This window comes from Castor canadensis, chromosome 6 (assembly GCF_047511655.1).
Source record: "Castor canadensis chromosome 6, mCasCan1.hap1v2, whole genome shotgun sequence".
NCBI lineage: Eukaryota > Metazoa > Chordata > Mammalia > Rodentia > Castoridae > Castor > Castor canadensis.
The window spans coordinates 38,962,743-38,981,871 of record NC_133391.1 but is presented as its reverse complement, the minus strand read 5'-3'; the positions used below and the strand labels follow the sequence as shown (position 1 = coordinate 38,981,871).

At 38.6% G+C, this 19,129-nt stretch overlaps 1 protein-coding gene across 2 annotated transcripts in view; it reads left to right on the top strand.

Moving 5' to 3' along the window:
• The first annotated feature begins 7,666 nt into the window (after positions 1-7,666).
• Dyrk4 (dual specificity tyrosine phosphorylation regulated kinase 4) overlaps positions 7,667-19,129 on the top strand; it is a 51,936-nt gene continuing 40,473 nt past the window's right edge. The window contains exons 1-2 of one of the 2 annotated variants that reach the window (XM_074076237.1): positions 7,667-7,826; positions 8,047-8,140. In XM_074076237.1, the coding sequence (XP_073932338.1) occupies positions 8,054-8,140 (87 nt within the window). In that variant the 5' untranslated portion in view covers positions 7,667-7,826; positions 8,047-8,053. Of the gene's footprint in view, positions 7,827-7,915; positions 8,141-19,129 lie in introns of those variants that run through there. The other variant, XM_074076239.1, reaches the window with a different exon arrangement.

The following is a 19,129-nucleotide window of genomic DNA, read 5'->3' as shown; positions in this document are numbered from 1 at the left end:
GGGCAAGAGAGGGAGAAGGAAAAGAGATGTATTTGGTTCTTTAGGCTGATGTGAAGGGTGGTTGGGACTGGACCAGGGCCTAAGCCCACACATCTGCAGTCACAAAAAGGGTGGGAGTCGTTTCTATAGCGATGGAAGGAGGGTGTGGTCACCTCGTACTGGCAGGTCACTTCCCCTAGCTCTGGCACTGTGGAAGTCTGTGCCAGCCTGATGCAGCTCCTCTCTCCTCCTACCCCCACCGGGACAGAGTAAGGCCCAGGAGGCGGAAGGGGCTTGTGGTGGGCACAAGCCTGAGCCACTAGGGCTGGCTTAGCCCTTCTAGGGGAAGGAGTTCTGGGTGGAGGGGGGCAGTGAAAGGCAAAGCGATGCAGCAAGATGGCCTATGTGGATCAGAGAGAGGGAATGGGGCGAGTGTGCCAAGGAAAGTACTTTCAGATCCTGCTCCCAAAAGCTACTCCTCAGCCAGACACCACCAGTGTCCTATTAAGAGACCTTACCATCAGGACTCCAGCTGAATGCGGGGAAAGGAGGGAGGGAGTCTAGGGAACCCCTAAGACCTACCTTGAAACTGTGCTTCCATCCCTGACTCCAACCACTCAGGGCATGACACTTTCTTCCTTTCGTCTTCACTGTATGTTCTTGGTGGTCTTAAGTGGGTCCACAACCATGCGTCTTCCTTGGTAAGAGCTGGCCGACTTTGGCATATTCCCATTCATCCATTATGTGGAGCCCAGCCCCTTGCACTAATTGCAGTAAGGTGTGTGAGGATTTACATGCCTTTCTGGGTGGTACCTGCTCCCACTCTAAGGAAATTCCCAATATTAGCAAATTTTTTTTTCCTTTAAAAGATAATGGCTGGTGGAGTGGCTCAAGTGGTAGAGCGCCTGCTTAGCAAATGTGATGCCCTGAGTTCAAACCCCAGTGTCACCAAAAAAAAAAAAATCTGGCTAATTTGTGCATTTACTGAAAGGTCCAACAGCCCATCCAGGCATAAAACACCTTCAAACTGTGGAGACACCTAGTGTAAATGTCCTTTGCCATGCTTAGGGACATAATCACATTGCATGTGGTAGATAAGGAAAATCCAAGCATTCTAAGGATTCTTCAAACGTAAATGATATCTAATTGGTTCTGGGACTTAAGCCTACTCAGATAGTAGAGGTAACGAAGGAAATCTCTAGCAGTATACCAGTCACTCCTCTGACTTTGCCCTTTCCAACTCTATTAGTGTCTACAACTTGGCTAACATGCATGCTTCTTAAACTTGGGGAGGACCTAGGGCTAGGAGTTGTGGTTTTAGCTGAATCCAAACCCCACATGAGTTTAGTGTGTCAGTTGAAAAGAGCAAATGCTAGTCAGTTGCATTAATAGAAATACCATGGCCACATCAAGGGATGTAACAGTCTCACTGCCTGCCTTAGTGATGACTAGAACAAAAGGTAGAAAACTAATCACTTTAAAAAAAGAGCACCAAAAAAAAACCCCTAGGAAATAGAGTGGAATGAGCATGGTGTGTGCTCTCCTCATCATATCTGCATGATGTGCTATCATGGAGGGAGGAATGGGGGGGCATGGCTCAAGTGGATAAGCATCTTCCTACAAGTGAAAAGCCCTAAGTTCAAACCCCAGTCCCAACAAAAAATAAAAAGAAAAAAGAAAGAAAGAAGCCCCCACAGAATGCTTGGAGATGAGAAGGCACAGGGAAGAGAAACAAACTTTTCTATTGAAATTTTGAACACTGAAGAACTCTTGAATAGAAATGAGGGTCCTTCATGCTTTGCAAAGGATAGTAAGGATGGGTGGAAGAAATTTTGCTCAAGATCAATAATTCTTCCCACAAATAGTTGCCAAGCACCAAACATATATAAATTCACAGCTGAGTATGAATATGGGTTGCCTGGAAAACAGCTCAGGAATATTCCAGCATAGATGAGTGACTGTCAGCAAAACTATAGAGAGGATTCTTGCCCAGAGTGGGAAAATGGATGAGATGGCTTCTAAAACCCCCTCCAGCTCTTAAGATCCCATAAGACACTGGATCATGAAGAATTTCAAGGCTATCTGCAAAGGATCCAAAGAGTTCTCTTTGTCAAAAGTGGGTGTCGCTTATGTACATTATATTACCTCCTTTGAGGAAATGCAAGGGGAGCCCCTGGTATCTCTACACTGCCAAAATTCTGCTTTAAAGGCAGGCCCTAGGGCATAAAGATCAAGCCACTGAGCGTTCTGGTTAAGATGGTGAACTAAAGGAACCAACTCTATCAGCTCTAGGGAAGTGATCAACAATAGCTGCACTCCAGTTAGTCTTCCCCCTAAGTAGAGCAAGAGGTTCAACCCAGTGTTTTGAGCATGACAAGAGAATGCCTGACTACTAAACCACATGTCCCAGTCCAAGGGCAAGAAACTATACCACAACTAGGGCACTACCCACTCCTGCCTATAAACATTGAGACTACTTCAATTGAAAGGATACAGGAGGTAAAAGTCTCCAGCCAAGACCTGGCCTCTGATGCATAAACCCCAATGCAGAAACATGAACAATATGAAAAAAGGCAATATGACTCCCCAAAACAGTTCCACACAATGGGTTAAATACCAAAGAACTTAAAATAATGACTATAAGAATGATCAACAAAAGTTGAGGCCATGAATGAATTCCATTAGAATACAAATAAATGACTGGATGAAATAAAGACAATTCAGAATATAAAAGAGGAATTAAATAAAGATATAGAAATCCTGAAAAAAATAAAATTGAAATCCTGAAAATGAAAATGTAATAATTCAAATAAAAACCTTAAAAATATACTGGATCAAATTGAAGATAGAATATCATGGTGTAAAGGAAAGGTAAATGGACTAGAACATTCACACAAAGATAAAAAACAAGTCTGAATGGTACATGCAAGACATGTGAGACACCATTAAAAGACAAAAACCTATAAATCATGAGCATGGAAGAAGAAGAGGTATAAAATAAAGCATGGAAAGCATAGTCAATAAAGTAGTACCAGAAACTTTCTCAGATCTTGAGAAAGAGACAGTTATCCAGGTGCGAAAGGCTGTTATAAGAGCAGAAAAGAACCTCTCCAAGGCATATTACAGGTAAAACATTAGGTATGCAGAACAAGGAAATAATGTTGAAAGCTGCAAGAGAGAAGTGCCAAGTCACATATAAAGGCAAAGCCATCAGAATAATAGCACATTTCTCAACAGAAACTCCAAAAGCAAGGAGAGCATGGAATGATGTATTCCAACATTACTGTATCCAACAAAGCTATCCTTCACAATTGAAGTAAAAATTAAAAACTTCCATGATAAACAAAAATGGAAGGCATTCATGGCTACTAATCCAGCACTGCAGAAGATATTTAAAGGAATCCTACACACAGAAGTGGAAGATAAGTACAACCAAGAAAATATGAGAAAGAGCCTTATGAATAAAAATTCACTTATACCTCCTGCCTTTATAGTTCTGGTATTTACTTTACTATGCACTAGAAGGAACATGTTGCTTCTAGAATATAAGCATTGCTTTTGGAAAATTAAAGTGCTTGTCATTTCTTAATACATTAGAAAGGGGAAATAACACAAGTCCAAATCTAAAACTTTAGTACTTTTCTTTTTAAAATTTTCAATTTGTATTTTAATTTTTTATTGTCATATTATTATACTGGGGGTACATTGTGATACTTACAAAAGTGCTTACAATATATCTTAAATTCACCACCTATCATTCTCCTTCATCCCACTTCCCCACTTAGTACTTTTCCATATAGATTTGTGTACATGTGAGAGGGTGTCCAGTTTGACTAGTGATTGTTCTTTAAGGAGTTGGACTGCTGTTGTGTGTTGCTAATCATTGCCTGTAGTCTCAAAACAGCCTTGTCAAAATGTTATGCCTTTTGTAATGCAGAAACCAAAATTCAATTTTATAAAACCAAAAAGAAGGAAAGAATAAAACATATGAAATTGAGGAAAGAATCAAACACCACAAAACAACAGAATGCCAGGGAATTATTACATACCTTTAGATAATAACTCTGAGTGTTATGGTGTCTATTCTTTGATCAAAAGACACAAAATGGCTGGATGGATTAAAAAACAAGACAAAAACAAACAACAGATAAGACCCAAACATTTATTGGCTATAAGAAATGCACCTCACTGGCAAAGACAAACACAGGCTTAAAGTGAAAAGATGGAAAAAGATTTTCCAAGCAAATGGAGCCCAAAGATCAAGACATTATCTATTGCAATAAAACACTGAAATCATAATAGGCAAATCAAGAGATATATTTCTTTCTTGGGTATTAAAGTATTCTACACAGATAATGCATATGTATAAAATAGTGTGCAGTGCATAAATGCCAGCACCACTGTGTGTGGGGTAGGTCTTGCCCTCCAGACTTCAAACTCCTTGAGAACAAGGGCTCTATTTTCTTTATCTTTCATTCCTTTTGCTTGGTCCAAGTGCTGGCATCCAGTTGATGCTCTGAATTTTTTTGATGAGTTAATCTAAGAGATCTTAGATTTATCTTTCTTCAGCAAATTCACACCGATTTTCAATAGACAAATCACTGTTTCACCCTTATGGGGAATTTAAAAAAAAACCACAATCATACCATCCATGACCCCAAAAGACTCATAGTCAAGATGAGACAAAAATATGTACACCTGAGATAATTGAGTAATATTAAAGCTGTTGACCAAGTGAGTCCACAGACAAAGTGTTGTTAAATTCCAGGGGGAGAGAGGAGACCGAGATTGAGAGAGAGACCGAGACAGAGACAGAGAGAGACAGAGAGTAGTGTAAGGAGGTAGGGAAATTCTGAATATAAGAAAATAATAAAGATTAAATTTTTTTAGATTCATTTCTCAAGGAAAAATTTAGTCTTGTTCTGAGCCAGATTTTTTAGTTATCTTTAATTCTTCATGCAATGAGATACAAACAAAATATTGAACATTATTTTCCTACATAGTTCACAACATGGTGAGAGAGAGAGAGTGTGTGTGTGTGTGTGTGTGTGTGTGTGTGTGTGTGTGTGTTAGAATGGAATCCAGAGCCTTGCATGTGCTCTACCTCTGAGGTGCACTCCCAGCCTCCACAACATATTTTGAGGATAAAAAGTAGCATTTGCAAAGCATTCAGTAGGGGTTAAATGTTATAGCTTCAAGACAGATTGAATGCATTCATTTCTTTTTTTAAAAAAGCACAGAATGGAGTCTGTAAAAGCCACAAAATCATGCAAGGGAAAGAAAGTATGGAGGAAGTCACAACAGCATCTCTCTCTCTTTCTCTGTCTCTCACAACCCTGTGTGTGTGTGTGTGTGTGTGTGTGTGTGTGTGTGTGTGTCTATTACAGTTTAGCATTATTTTTGTAGCATTGGAAGAGTTGAGGACCAGAAGGGACTTTAAAGGTCATCTGGCCAAGTCTCTTTTTGCAGATGAGGAATCTGAGTACAGAGAAGACAAAAATGATTCATTCAAATCATGGCAGCATGAAATTGGGCTCCAAGGTTCCTTGGCACTGTCTTCAAGGCTTGCTCTGCTCTTTACCGGTAGTTGCCAGAAAGGAGGAGAGGAAAGAGATTCCACTGTGTGGAAGTCTCACACTCACTTTTACAGTCTTCTCCTTCCCTGTGAAGCAGACGAAGGGAACACTTAGTATAGAGCCTTGGCAGGGAAAAGATGCTGTCTTCCTTTTCCTCCAGTGTTGGGCTTTGACAAACCTCACATCCACTGAAAGCCAAAATTCTACCTACTGAGTCTCCCCGATTATTCCCAAGCTTACCCTTCCAGTCTGTCCTCACTGTCATTGCCTTGGCTGAGGCCCTCATTATCTCTGTCCTAGGCAACAGAACAACTTTCTAACTGAGCCCCTCCAACAATACTCCATGGTATTCCCAAACCCAAAGCTTATCTTGGGATCACGGAAGCCCCAAGACTTTAACATGGACTGTGTGACCCTTTGCAATCTAACCCATCTCTCTGGCCCTCTCCCAGCAATGCCCAAGGATTGTGCGTACAATTTCTTGAGAAGACAACAAGCCCTCTTTTGTAGTTTTGTTTTCTATAGGATGCTGTCCATTTGCCCTCGACTGTGCTTATACTTTTTATTCTGCAAGTAGGGTCTGCTCTACTTAGGTGTGAGGGCCACCTCAGCTTTCCTGGCAGGGTCACTCACCATCTTGCAGCATTCTCGGTGCAGTCTTTGCTTGTGCTTCTATAACAGCACTGATCACATATACTGTAACGTTCTGCTCCTGTGTCTCCTAGGTCACAAGTTCTCCTTGAGGGCAGAGACCATGACCAGTTTATCAGTAGGACTAGCTCAGCAAGTGTTTTTAGGAAGGAAGGGGAGACAGGGAAAGGGAGGAAGAAGTGAATCTATGATCATTAGCAGAGAAGCAACTTTACTTTTACATAGATCTTTTTTTTTAATATTGTGTGTGTGAGTGTGTGTGTGTGTGTGTGTGTGTGAATAAATGTTTCTGTAGCTGGAAATGATGACATGAGCTTGTAACCTCAACAACTCAGGAGGCTGAGGTGGGAGGATGGATTGAGTCCAGGAATCCAAAGCCAACCTGGGCAAGATAGTGAGACCCCATATCATCTTCTTCTTCTCCTTCTCCTTCTCGTTCTCCTTCTTTCTTCTTTTCTTCCTCTTCTTCTTCTTCTTCCTCCTCCTCCTCCCTTTCTTCTCCTCCTCCTTCTCCATCTTCTACAGAGTTTTCCTATGTAGCCCAGGTCCCCAACTCATAATTCTTCTATGACAGTCCCCTGGGTGCTGAGATTATGGTATGTGCCACTATGCCCAGCAGAGACTCTGAATCTTAAATAAGTTATAGTTCCCACTCATCTCCCTCAACCCTCACTCCTCAGAGGTAATTGCTTTTACAGTTCATTTCTTCCAGAGCATTCATATGCCTGTATAAAGACACAAACAGCTCATATTTATTAAATAAATATAGAATAAAACTTACACATTTTTTACTGGTTTTGGTCAATATATTATGGGTATCATAGAGAACTACTTCATTTTTTAAATGACTGCATCACATATTCTATAAAACATATATGTGCCATTTTTTTGTTGTTGACCTGGATTTTGAACTCAGGGCTTCATGCTTGCTGGGCAGCCTCTTACTGCCTGAGCCACTTCACCAGTCCTCTGCCATATTTGTTAATCTTCCCTTTATATATGGGACGATTGTGTGTGTATATATATATATATATATATAATATAATACAATATATATATTGTTTTAAAATATTTATGCTACAATAATGGTCATGTAACTTGTCTTCAATCTTCTGAATAATTTAAAATTTTTAGTACCTCCATTTTTGCTTACAAATGTCTGCAAAAACCTAAAATTGGAGCAATTTGTAGAAGCCATGATGATGCTTGTTCTGCTCTTCATGTATTTCTTATATTTTTTTAATGCGCTTTGCTCTTGCTAGAGAATCACCAGGGATACAGACCAGGCTTACAACAGTATTCTGCTAATGTGACAAAGAATAGAGGTGTCCTTAAAGTCACCTTCTACCTATGTAAATCACAACTTCAAGTGGATTCCATAATTATGCAAGGTTTTTCCATCTTGCAGTGAGTTAATTTTTCATAGAGTTGTGCTGTGCTCTTTGCTCATGCATGAAGAAGGTACAAAAATGGAGTCAAGGGAAAGCCTTTCTACCACCTCCCCTCCTTTTCATGTGGGCCTTAGGCTATACAAGTGGCCCTCTAACCTCGCCATATTATAGGGGAATGTTGTGCCTGTGGCAGCAGAAAGAGGTTTACTTTGTAGTGAGTTTGGGGGAGGTGAGTCTTTTGGCTTGGGTATCTCACCTGTTGTTCTCCTCCTCCCGGGCTCCTGCCTCTCCCTTTGCCCTCCTGCCCTCTTCTGACCAGCACAAGGGAAGCAGGAAGAGAAGCAGAGGCTCTGCCCCTTCTTTTCTGCCAGACTGCACTGCTTTTCTTCTCCAGAGTGTGTAGACCTTTATTTATATTTATATTTACTTTTTTACTCTGTCTCCTCTAGGACTCAAATGGATGCCAAAAAGCCAAGGAAATGCAGTTTGACTTCCTTCCCAGTTTTGAAAACTAGAAAAAAGCAAAATTTCACCTCTGTGAAGGTAAGTGTTATCAGAAAGTCAGCACTGCTGTCTATTTCAGTCCTTGGGTAAGAGGAAGGGCTTCCCTCAGATTTCCAGTTTCCACTCAAAATCACAGGTACTTGAGATCCACAAACATGAAAAGAATTTCAAAGTGTCTCACATACAGAAAGGAGAGTCTCACAAGGTAGAAGTTTTAGCAAGGATTTATTTTAGTGTAACAGGATAAATTAGGGAGAAATGGGAAGAAAAGGGAGAGACATTTCCTGCTTCCCACAGGAGTTAAGACTGGAAATGGTGGTTCTTATCTGTAATCTTATACTTTCCTGGCTGGGGGAATATCCTTGGTCATGTTGTCCAGCAATCCCTAATCATTAGACAATGGTTCTGGGCACCCAAGATGGGTACTGTTTATTATTTTTAAAACCTGGAGATTGACCCCTAGGCTTACTCAAAACACAGGGACAACAGGTGAGTTTTAGGACTTCCCTTTACCAGATGTGCCTTTCATTTTTCTGTCCCTCTACCCATCCAAGGAGCTGGTTCAGCTGGTTAACATCTCAAAGAGGAGGACAGATGAGGACAGCCCCTTTAAGTCTCCCTGCTCTTGTAATTTAACATCTAACAGGAGATGGAAGGGGTAGCTGCTCTGGCTTTTCAGTTTTTACTTTCTCTTTCCATTGTCTGAGTCTGGTCCTTCTAATATTTATTAAAAATAATATAATTTCCCTGTCTCCTCATCTAGCTACACTGCCTCAGTAAAGGGCCTTGAATTTCAACTTGGGAACAGATGTATCTTTATGAAGACTTGGGGTCCCCAGGTTCAGGGACAACTTTTGTATTCAGACAGCTTTGAGGACAGTAGGAGAGGAAGGTGTGGGAACCCTATTGATTGGTGGACTCGAAGGAAAAAGCAGTCAGAGAACAAGACTTTACTCTAACAGGTTGCTTGCATTTGAGGCATTCCTGGATTAGTGATGCATGCCCACTATGTTTTATTTTCCTCCATATACTGGCGCAGTAGTTCTGCGCCAGTATTCAAAAACATTTCCCAGAAAATGTTTGTTTCTTTTTCCTAACACAGATATACTTTTTAAAAATTCTGTGTCACAACACCAAAGGTAAACTGAGATGTGATGACAGTGGTTACAATCTACAAGGCTAACTTCTAAATCAGGGGTATTTTTCCATCTAACACTGCACCAACTGACTTTCTAAACATGTTCAAAAGATCGTATTGTTTGGGACATTTGTTCAGAATGTTTTGCAGCAAAGTTTAGCCCACATCATTCAGGTGTGACTGTCTGAACTTCCTGTATCGGTGATGGGGTGAATCAGGGTTCAGCAGTCTACCCAGGACCTCCTGTAGATCACATGCTACCTCCTTAAACTTATAACTCCATGCCTTAGTTTAGACTTAGCTTTCTCCCCCCTTATCATTATAACCCACAAAATAGATTCTAGTGCCAACTTTTTTGTTCTACACTCTACCCCTGGCATTACTGCAGACAACAAGTTGTTTATTTTGTAATTTATAGGCATTAATATTTAAAACATTTTTTGTGGACAGGGTCTTGCTATGTAGCCCAGACTGAACTCACTGTGAAGCCCAGGCTGTTCTTAAACTCACAGTCCTCCTGCCCCAGCTTCCAAGTACTGGCATTTTAGATGTGTACCAAAATGCCTGACTCAGTGTACTTATTTATTTATGATGTATTTATTTAGTTGTTTATTCTGATGGGCTGTAAGTAACTCTTTTCACCATAGATTGGTTTTCCCCAATGGACTTCTCATCCATTTGAATTTTTTTTTGTTATCAGATTATTGTTGTATTAGGGGTACATTGTGACATTTACAAAAGTGCTTACAATATATCTTGGTTAAATTCTCCCCCATCATCATTCTTCATCCTACCTAACCCCATTCTTAGAATCATTTCAACAGGTCTCATTTTTCATTTTTATATATGTGTACACAGTATTTCCACCATATTTACCCTCCTACACCCTTTCCTTGTATCCTCTCTCCTCCCATTGGTACCAACCTCCAGACAGGCTCTGTTTTACCTTCCTTTCCTCCATTTTAGAAAAAGAGGCATTTTTGTTTTGCTTAAGGTACCTATACAGGGAGTTTCATTATGACATTTCCATGTATATATGTATTATATTGGTTCATCCCCACCATTTTTCCCCTTTCTACCTTAGTTTCCTTTATATGGTGATCTCAATGGGTTTAAAAATTCTGTATTCAACCTTATATGGAAAGTACATTAATCATATTCACCTTCCTAGCTTCCTTCTTTTACCCCATTTCTCCCCTTAGTGACCTCCCCTTAAAGTGACCTGATTTTCATTCTTGTCCTCCCATGTTTAGGTGTCTGTTCCTTGTTCACCAAGATTGCCTTTTATACCTGTACATGCATCATACTTAAGTCAGTGTTGCCCCCCTACACTGAACTACACTGCCCTTTCCCCCCATCCTGTGTTGCTTTATGATTTTCAACATGTTTCCTTTCGTCATGTTCCTCCATGGATATAGTGTACTTCATTATTCACTATCCTTCTTTCCTTCTTCCTTTTTCTCCCCTACTGGTCCCACTTTTGTATACATGTTCTTTATGAATTTCTATGCATATAAAATATTGCTTATATTTGTATTAGGCCTATATTCCATATGTAAGAGAAAATACGTGGCTTTGACTTTACAAACCTGGCTAACTTCACTTAATATGTTGTTCGCCAGTTCTGACTATTTACCTGCAAATGACTAAGTTTCATTCTTCTTTAAAGCTGACTAAAATTCCATTGTATATAAACCACATTTTCTTAATCCATTCATCAGTTGTGGGGCATTTTGGCTGTTTCAATAGCTTGACTATTGTTAATAAAGCTGCAATAAACATGGATATGCAGGTGTCTTTATTGCAACCTGACTTATATTCCTTTGGGTATATCCCTAGGGGTGGTATTTCTGGATCATATAGTACTTCCATTTTTTGGCTTTTGAGGAGCTGCCACACTTTTCCATAGTGGTTTTACTAATTTACATTGCCACCAACTGTGTATGAAGTTTCCTTTTTCCTCACATCCTCATCAACATTTGTTGTTGTTTGTGTTCTTGATGGTAGCCATCCTAACAGGAGTGAGGTAGAATCTTAATGTGGTTTTGATTTACATTTCCTTTGTGGCCATGGATGTTGAGCATTTCTTCATGTGTTTTTTGGTCATTTGGTCTTCTTCCTTTGAAAAAGTCTGTTCAGTTCATTTATCCATTTCTTCATTGAGTCATTGGTTTTTGGGGAGTTTAGTTTTTTGAGTTCCCTGTAGGTTCTGATTAATAATCCTTTGTCAGATTTTGCCAAGATTTTCTCCCATTTTGTGGGCCGTCTCTTCAATCTAGTGACCATTTCTTTTGCTGTGCAGAAGCTTTTTAATTTCATGTAGTCCCATTTGTGAATCCTCTTTTAGTTGCTGAGCTATTAGAGTTCTACTTAAGGAGTCTTTATAGGTCTTCCTAAACTATAGGTTTAGAAACTTATAGATCTATAAGCTCCAGTTCCAGTATATTCTCTGCTCTTTCTTGCAACAGCTTCAGAGTTTTCAGGTCTTATATTAAGGTTCTTAATCTACTTTAAGTTGATGTTTATACAGGGTGAAAGACATGGATCTTGTTTCAGTTTTCTGCATGCAGATATCCTAGTAACATTTGCTGAAGAAGCTTTTTGTCCATCATATGTGTTAGGCACCTTGGTCAAAAATCAGGTAGGTGTAACTGTGTGAGTTCCTATTATTCTATTCTGTTCCATTGGTCTTCATGCCTCTTTTGTGCCAGTACCATGCTGTTTTTTTGTTATGACTATGTAGTGTACTTTGAAGTCAGTTATTGTGGTAGTTCAGTGTTGCTCTTCTTTTATTGCCTTGGTTATTCATGGTCTTTTGTGCTTCCAAATGAACTTTAGGGTTAATTTTGCAATCTGTGTGATGAATGCCATTGGAATTTTGATGGGGATTGCATTTAACATGCAGAATATTCTCAGTAAGATAGCCATTTTTCACAATATTGATTCTGTCAATCCATGAGCATGGGCAATCTTTCCATCTTTTGTAGTCTCCTTCTATGGTTTATAGTTTTCATTATAGAGGTCTTTTACTTTCTTTGTTAAGTTTATTCCTAGGTATTTTTTTGAGGCTATTTGAAATGGAATTGTTTCCCTATATTCTTTCTCAGTCTGTTCATTATTGGTATTAGAAAAGCTACTGATTTTTGTAAGTTGATTTTGTAGCCCACTACTTTGCTGAAGATGTTTATGATTTCTAGGAGTTTTGGGGTGGAGTTTCCTGGGTCTTTTAGGTTTAAAAACATGTCATCTGCAAGTTGTGATAGTTTGACCTCTTCCTTTTCTATTTGAATTTCTTTTTCCTATCTTATTTCTCTGGCTAGGAATTTCAAGACTATATTGAATATGAGTGGAGAGAGTGAACACCCTTGTCTCATTTCTGACTAGAGGAAATGGTTTCAATTTTTCCCCATTTAGTATTATGTTGGCTATAGGCTTATATATATATAGCCTTTACTTTGAGGTACTTGTGTATACAGCCTTTATTTTGAGGTACATTCCTTCTATTCCTAGTTTTATCATGAAAGGATGTTGAATTTTGTTGAAGACTTTTTCTGCATCTATTGAGATGATCATGTAGTTTTTATCTTTGCCTCTGTTAATATGCTGTGCTACATTTAATGATTTGCATATGTTGAAACATCACTGCATCCCTGGGATGAAGTCTATTTGATCATGGTGTATGATCTGTTTGATAATGGTGTTGAATTTGGTTGCCATTATTTTATTGAGAATTTTTGCATTTAAGTTCATTAAAGAGATTGGTCTATAGTTCTTTTTTGTTGTTTCCTTGTCTGGTTTGGGGATGGGTGTAATACTGGCTTCATAGAATGATTTTGGTTGTGTTTCTTTCTACTTCATGGTAAAGTTTGAGTGTTGGTATTAGTGCTTCTTTAAAGGTCTGGTAGAATTCAGCAGTGAACATCAGGTCCTGGACTTTTCTTTTTTAGGAGACTATTGCTGCTTCAATTTCAATACTTGTTATAAATCTGCTTAGGTGATTCATATCCTCTTGGTTCAATTTGATTAGTTATATGTGCCTAGAAATATATCCATTTCATCTACATTTTCAAATTTATTTGAATATATGTTTTCAAATAATCTGTAATGGTAGCCTGTATTTCGTTGGTATTCATTGTGCTCTCCCCTTTTATGTTTCTAATTTTATTTATTTGTGTCTTTTCTCATTTTATTCAGGTTTGCTAGGGGCTTATCGATCTTATTTATCTTACTATCTTTTCAAAGAACCAACTTTTTGTTTCATTGGTTCTTTATATTTTTTTGCCCTCTTTTTTGTTGATTTATTATCTCACTGCTTCTCCTGGTTTTGGGTTTAGTTTGTTCTTGTTTTTTAGGAGTTTGAGATGTAGCATTAGGTCATTAATTTGAGATCTTTCTGTGCATTCATGGTTATAAACTTTCCCTTTAGCACTGCCTTTGCTGTAAACCATAGGTTCTGGAAGGTTATACTTTTATTTTCATTGAACTGCAGGAACTTTTTGGTTTCCTCCTTTATTTCTTCAATGACCCACTAATCATGAAGCAAGATTTTGTTCAGTCTCCAGGTGTTTGAGGATTTTCTGTTATTTCTTTTGTTGTTGAGTTCTAGTTTTATTCCATTATGGTCAGACAGTGTGCAGGGTGTTGTTTCAATTTTCTTATATTTGTTAAGACTTGCTTTGTGACCTAAAATACAATGTATTTTGGAGGAAGTTCCATAGGCTGCTGAGAAGAATGTATATTGTGCTGTTGCTGGATAAAATACTCTCTAGATGTCTGTCAGGTCTATTTGATCTATGGTGTCATTCAATTCTAAAGTTTCTCTGTTGATTATTGTCTGAATGACCTATAGATTGGTGATAGTGGAGTACTGAAGTCTCTCACTATCACTGTGTTGGGGTCTATTTGTGTTTTTGAGTACAATAATGTATGTTTAACAAAGTTGGGTACACCAATCTTGGGCACATTAAGTTAACAATTGTTTCCTGTTGATGTATTAATCTGTTTATTAGTATAAGGTGACCTTCTTTGTCTTTTCTGACTAATTTAGTTTTCAAGTCTACTTTATCAATGTAAATATAGCTACACCTACATGTTTCCAGGGGCCAGTATCTTGGTAAGTCTTTTTCTACTCTTTCATCTTAAGCCAATGTTTGTTTCTGTCCATGAAGTGGATTCTTGTAAACAACAAATCTTTGGGTCTTCCTTTTTAATCCAGCTTGCCAATAGATGTCTTTTGATGGGGGAGTTGAGACCATTAACTTTCAGTGTTAATATTGAGAGTTATGTTGTGATTCCTGCCACTTAGCTGTTTTTGTTGTGGGGGGGGAGCAGTTGATTCTATACTACTCTGTAATTACTTCTCTGCTCTTCTCTTGAGATTTAATAATTCCCATCCCTTTCATGGTTATGTTTGTTTTCATCTTCTGTGTGTAGGATTTCTTTGAGTATCTTCTGGAGTGCTGGTTTAGTGATTATGTGTTGTTTTAGTTTCTTTTTATTATGGATTTTTTTTTCTTTTCTCAATTATGAATGTTAGCTTTGCTGGGTATTGTATTCTAGGTTTGAAATTGTTTTCTTTCTGTGCTTGAAATAGCTTACTCCATGCTCTTCTTGCTGTTTAGATTTCTGTTGTAAAATCTATTGTTATTTTGATGGATTTAACTTTTATATGTTATTTGATTTTTCTTTCTTACAGCCTTCATTATTCTTTCTTTGTTCTCTGTACTAATTGTTTTAATTATAATATGCCATAGAGAGGTTCTATTTTGGTCATGTCTGTTTGGTATCCTAGAGACTTCCTATACCTAGATAGGCATCTCTTTCTTGAGATTTGGCAAGTTTTCTACTATTATTTTGTTATGTTTCCTATACCTTTGGCTATACCTCTTCTTCTTTGAGGTCCATAGTTCATAGGTTTGGCCTTTTGATGGAGTCACAGAATTCTTGCATATTCCTTTCAGAACTCTTCAGTCTTTTCTCTATGTATTCTTCTGTTTTTTTTCTTCCAGTCCTGAAATTCTGTTTTCCACTTGTTGCAGTATGCTGGAATGGCTTTCTACTATATTTTTTATTTGACTTAAGAAACTTTTTGTTTCTAGGTGTCTGTTTGATTCTTTTTTTTTTTCTTAAGATTTTTCATATATTTGTTAAACTCCTCTTCACATCTTGTATTATAGTCTTTATTTCATTCATCTCTTTTTTTAATATAATTTCCTCAGTTTCATTCTGGTATTTATTGAAATCCTCTTTGAGGTCATTTTGTTGTTTCTGTGTCTTCTTGATTTTTTTAATATCTGTATTCTCTTGGGACTCATTAAATTGTTTTTGTGTGTCCTCTTTAAACTCCTTAAATATTCTTATTATCATTCTTCTGACATTAATAACTGAGGATTCATCCCCCTCACTGTCTCCTAAATCCTCTATTGTGTGATTGTTAACTTTTTTGAGTTAGAAGGCAGAGTCACTGTCTTCTTTTACTTTGCATGTTTCTATTTTGAGGTTTGCTCATGTGTTGTTGATTAGTTGGTTGGGGGTTTTAATCACTTGTTATCTTTTCCTCTACTTAATTTCTATGCTTTGGATAGCTTGGTTGTTAGCTATGTTATTGTAAAGTTTCTGTTCACTGAACTGGAGGTATAATTAGCAAATGACAAATTCACAGATTCAATGCTGAACCAGTTATTTATATTAAACCTTTGGCAGTATTACCCATAAACAATGGGTATTGGGGAGATAAAAGTTGTTTGAATAGAGTTTAAAATTTAGGTAATAAAAATGATGGAGATAGAAGAGGAGATAGGGAGGGAAGATAGGGAAAGGGTGAAGAGGTATGAGGTGTGGGGGCTATAAGGTAGTAAGACTACTTAGTGTATGGTTAGTGTATTAGTTCCTCCCTACAGTGGGGGAAAAGGCAGAGGGAGGGGAGGAAGGTAAGGAGAGGGAAGAGAGAAAATAGAAAAAAAGCAGGGGGAGAGAAAAAAAATGGAACAAAAGACAGCTAAGCAAATTAAAATTTCAACAGACTGAAAAAAGTGTTGGAGAAAGGAGTGGGTTTCCTCTGTGTTCAATGAGTGCACTGGGTGCTTTACTCCAATTTCTAATCTGGGTGCTTACCCTTCTGATGGGCTTTCTCTGGATCCCTGTTCCTCCTCAGGATTGATATGCTAGGCTCAGTGGTAATTGTGGTGCCTCTTTCTCTGCTGGACAGGTTTTGGGAGGGAAGGTTTTTAAGGATGTTTAAGCCCAGGGCTCTGGGCAGTCAGAGTAACTTTGTTTGAGTAAACAGGTTCTCTAAAGTGGTTCCTTTAGGAGCTGATATGTGAGAAGTGGCCACCCCTTCTCACCCACTGGGCAAGCCTGGTAGCTGGAGTTGAGCTATTTGGTGGAAAGCCCTTCTCTAGGAAGGCAGTTAGTTTCAGCTCACTACTACCTTCTTCAAAGCGGTGGAATGCATTATTTTTTCCCCCCAGGCTGTGCAGGCTGAGCTGACCCTCCTCTACCAGGCAAGGCAGAAGATTTCACTTTATTTTTTAAGCCAATGGCTTTGTCTGGGAGGGGTGCAATCAATGCAACAAGCAGCACTGGAGTATGTAGTTTCTTCCAGGGCAGATGGTGAAGCCTGCTCACCTGAATGGGTTCTAGTTTCTCTCAGTGGTATTGGGGGTTGGTGGCCTGAGTTGCAAGTAGCAGTCAGAGGTTCCACGTCCACCAATCTTGGTGGGTCCAGGACAATCCAGTTGCTTTCAGAACTTGTTGTGAAATTCTCTCATTGATTTTTTTGCTCTTTGGAGAGAGAGAGGAAAAAAGAAAAAAAAAATGCTCATCCAGCATGGCAGTTGGTAGCCACAGTGCTTGGGCTTCTGGGACTGTTTTGAGCTCTAAAAGGCTAATTGAAAGGTTAGTAAGTGTACATTAATTTGCCTATGTGTTGGCAATAACTTACTTGACAGAGTAGCCAGATTCTCCTGCCCTTGCTACCATGAACCTGAAGTTTTCTTTCAGGCTTATGAGAGCTCAGAGTTCTGGGGGTCTATCAGCTGTTTGCCATCTTGGTCCCTCCTCATCCCTTTGAATTTAATAGAATTAAGTAAGGAAGTGTAAAAACATTGACAACTGCTCTCTGCACACGAAATCCTGAGTTTTGGTGGATAATAATGATTTTAACTTGAGGGTGACAATGAAGTATAATCTTTTTACTTAAAAAACTAAAAATGAAAGAGCTGTAGATTTTAGCATATCAACTGCCCAAAGCAAGTGTTGAAAAATACTTTAAGTGCTTCAACACATTAACAATAATTTATATTTTCATAGTATTTAATATTATACACAATAAACATAAAATTTATAATAATCGAATAAAAATTGGGCTGGAGGCATGGCTCAAGTGGTAGAGTGCTTGCTGCAAGAGCAAGGCCCTGAGTTCAAACCTGAGTATGATCAAAAAAACTAATAATGATAATAATTTTTTTGTTGTGCTGGGAATTGGACCATGACCTCATTTTTTCTAGGAAATCACTGTACCATTAGCTACATCCTGAGCCTAAAAAAATTGATTTTGCTGCCTTGAAGAGAGCAGTGTAGTCCTCCATTTAGTAACAGGGGATTCTGTTCACAATGTCTCCATTTGTTTGGCTGAAAGGTGGTAAACCATTAGAGAGCCATCTGCTCTTGAGAGAGCCCTTTGTCTCTGATGCTGTAGAGATTTCCCATTCTTTCTGGATCAAAGCATTCTTTTAGTGGCATTCTACATATTTCAGGAAAGTGCTGTTTACAGTTTGTCCTAACTGCCTGCAGAGGGAGCAAGTACTCACTCAGGCCCTCAGTCATCTCAGCTGGTGAACTGGAGGACCTATGGCCCTTGTGTATCTCTAGTAAAAGAGAACGTTGTCTCAAAGCTGGTTTCTAGGACTTGCAAAGCTACAGGACTCTAGAGTGTCAAGAGGAGATCTTGAAAGAAAGCTCTGGGAAAGGGAGCTGTGCTGATTTAGGTTACAACTTTACATGTAACAAGTAGATGTGACGAAGTACATCCAGAATCATGCTCAAAGCACAATTTCTACTCTCAGCACTGGAAATACTGGTGATTTTTCTCTGTTATTTTCCTTCAATCCTTTCAATTGCTGACAACACATCCTTAGACAGGCCTTCCCTGTGTAATGTATCTGTTTGCTTGTTTACTTTCTTTAGCACCCCCTGGAATTGTACTGTCTAATATGGCAGCCACTGGCCATACAAATATGGAGCTCCTGGTGTGTGGCTAGCCCAAATGGAGATGTGTTGTGAGAGTGATATACACAATAGATCTCAAAGACTCACTGTAAAAAAATGAGTGTAAAATAACCTATTAAATATTCTTATAAGCCAGGCACCAGTGACTCATACCTATAATTCTGGCTACTCAGGAGGCAGAAGTCAAGAGGATTAGAGTTTGAGGCCAGCCATGGCAAATAGTTCTCAAGACCCTATCTTGAAAAAAACCAATCATCCAAAAAAAAGGGCTGGTGGAGTGACTCAAGGTGTAAGCCCTGAGTTCAAACCCCAGTCTGCTAAATAAATAAATAAATAATAAATACAGCTGGTAGAGTGGCTTAAGTGGTAGAGTGCCTACCTAGCAAGCACGGACCTTTGGGTTCAGACCCTAGTACCACCAAAAAACAAATTAGTACCATAAATAAAACAAATATTTTTATAATTGGTTGCATTTTATGGCACACCAATTAATGCCTCTATAAAATAAAAAAAATTATATATTGATCTACACTAAAACAATGTCCTGAACATATTGTGATAAATAAAATACATTACTAAAATTAATTTCACTTATCCCTTTGTACTTTTTCAATGTAGCTACTGGAAGAGTTAAATAGGTACTCACATTGGATTTGTGTTGG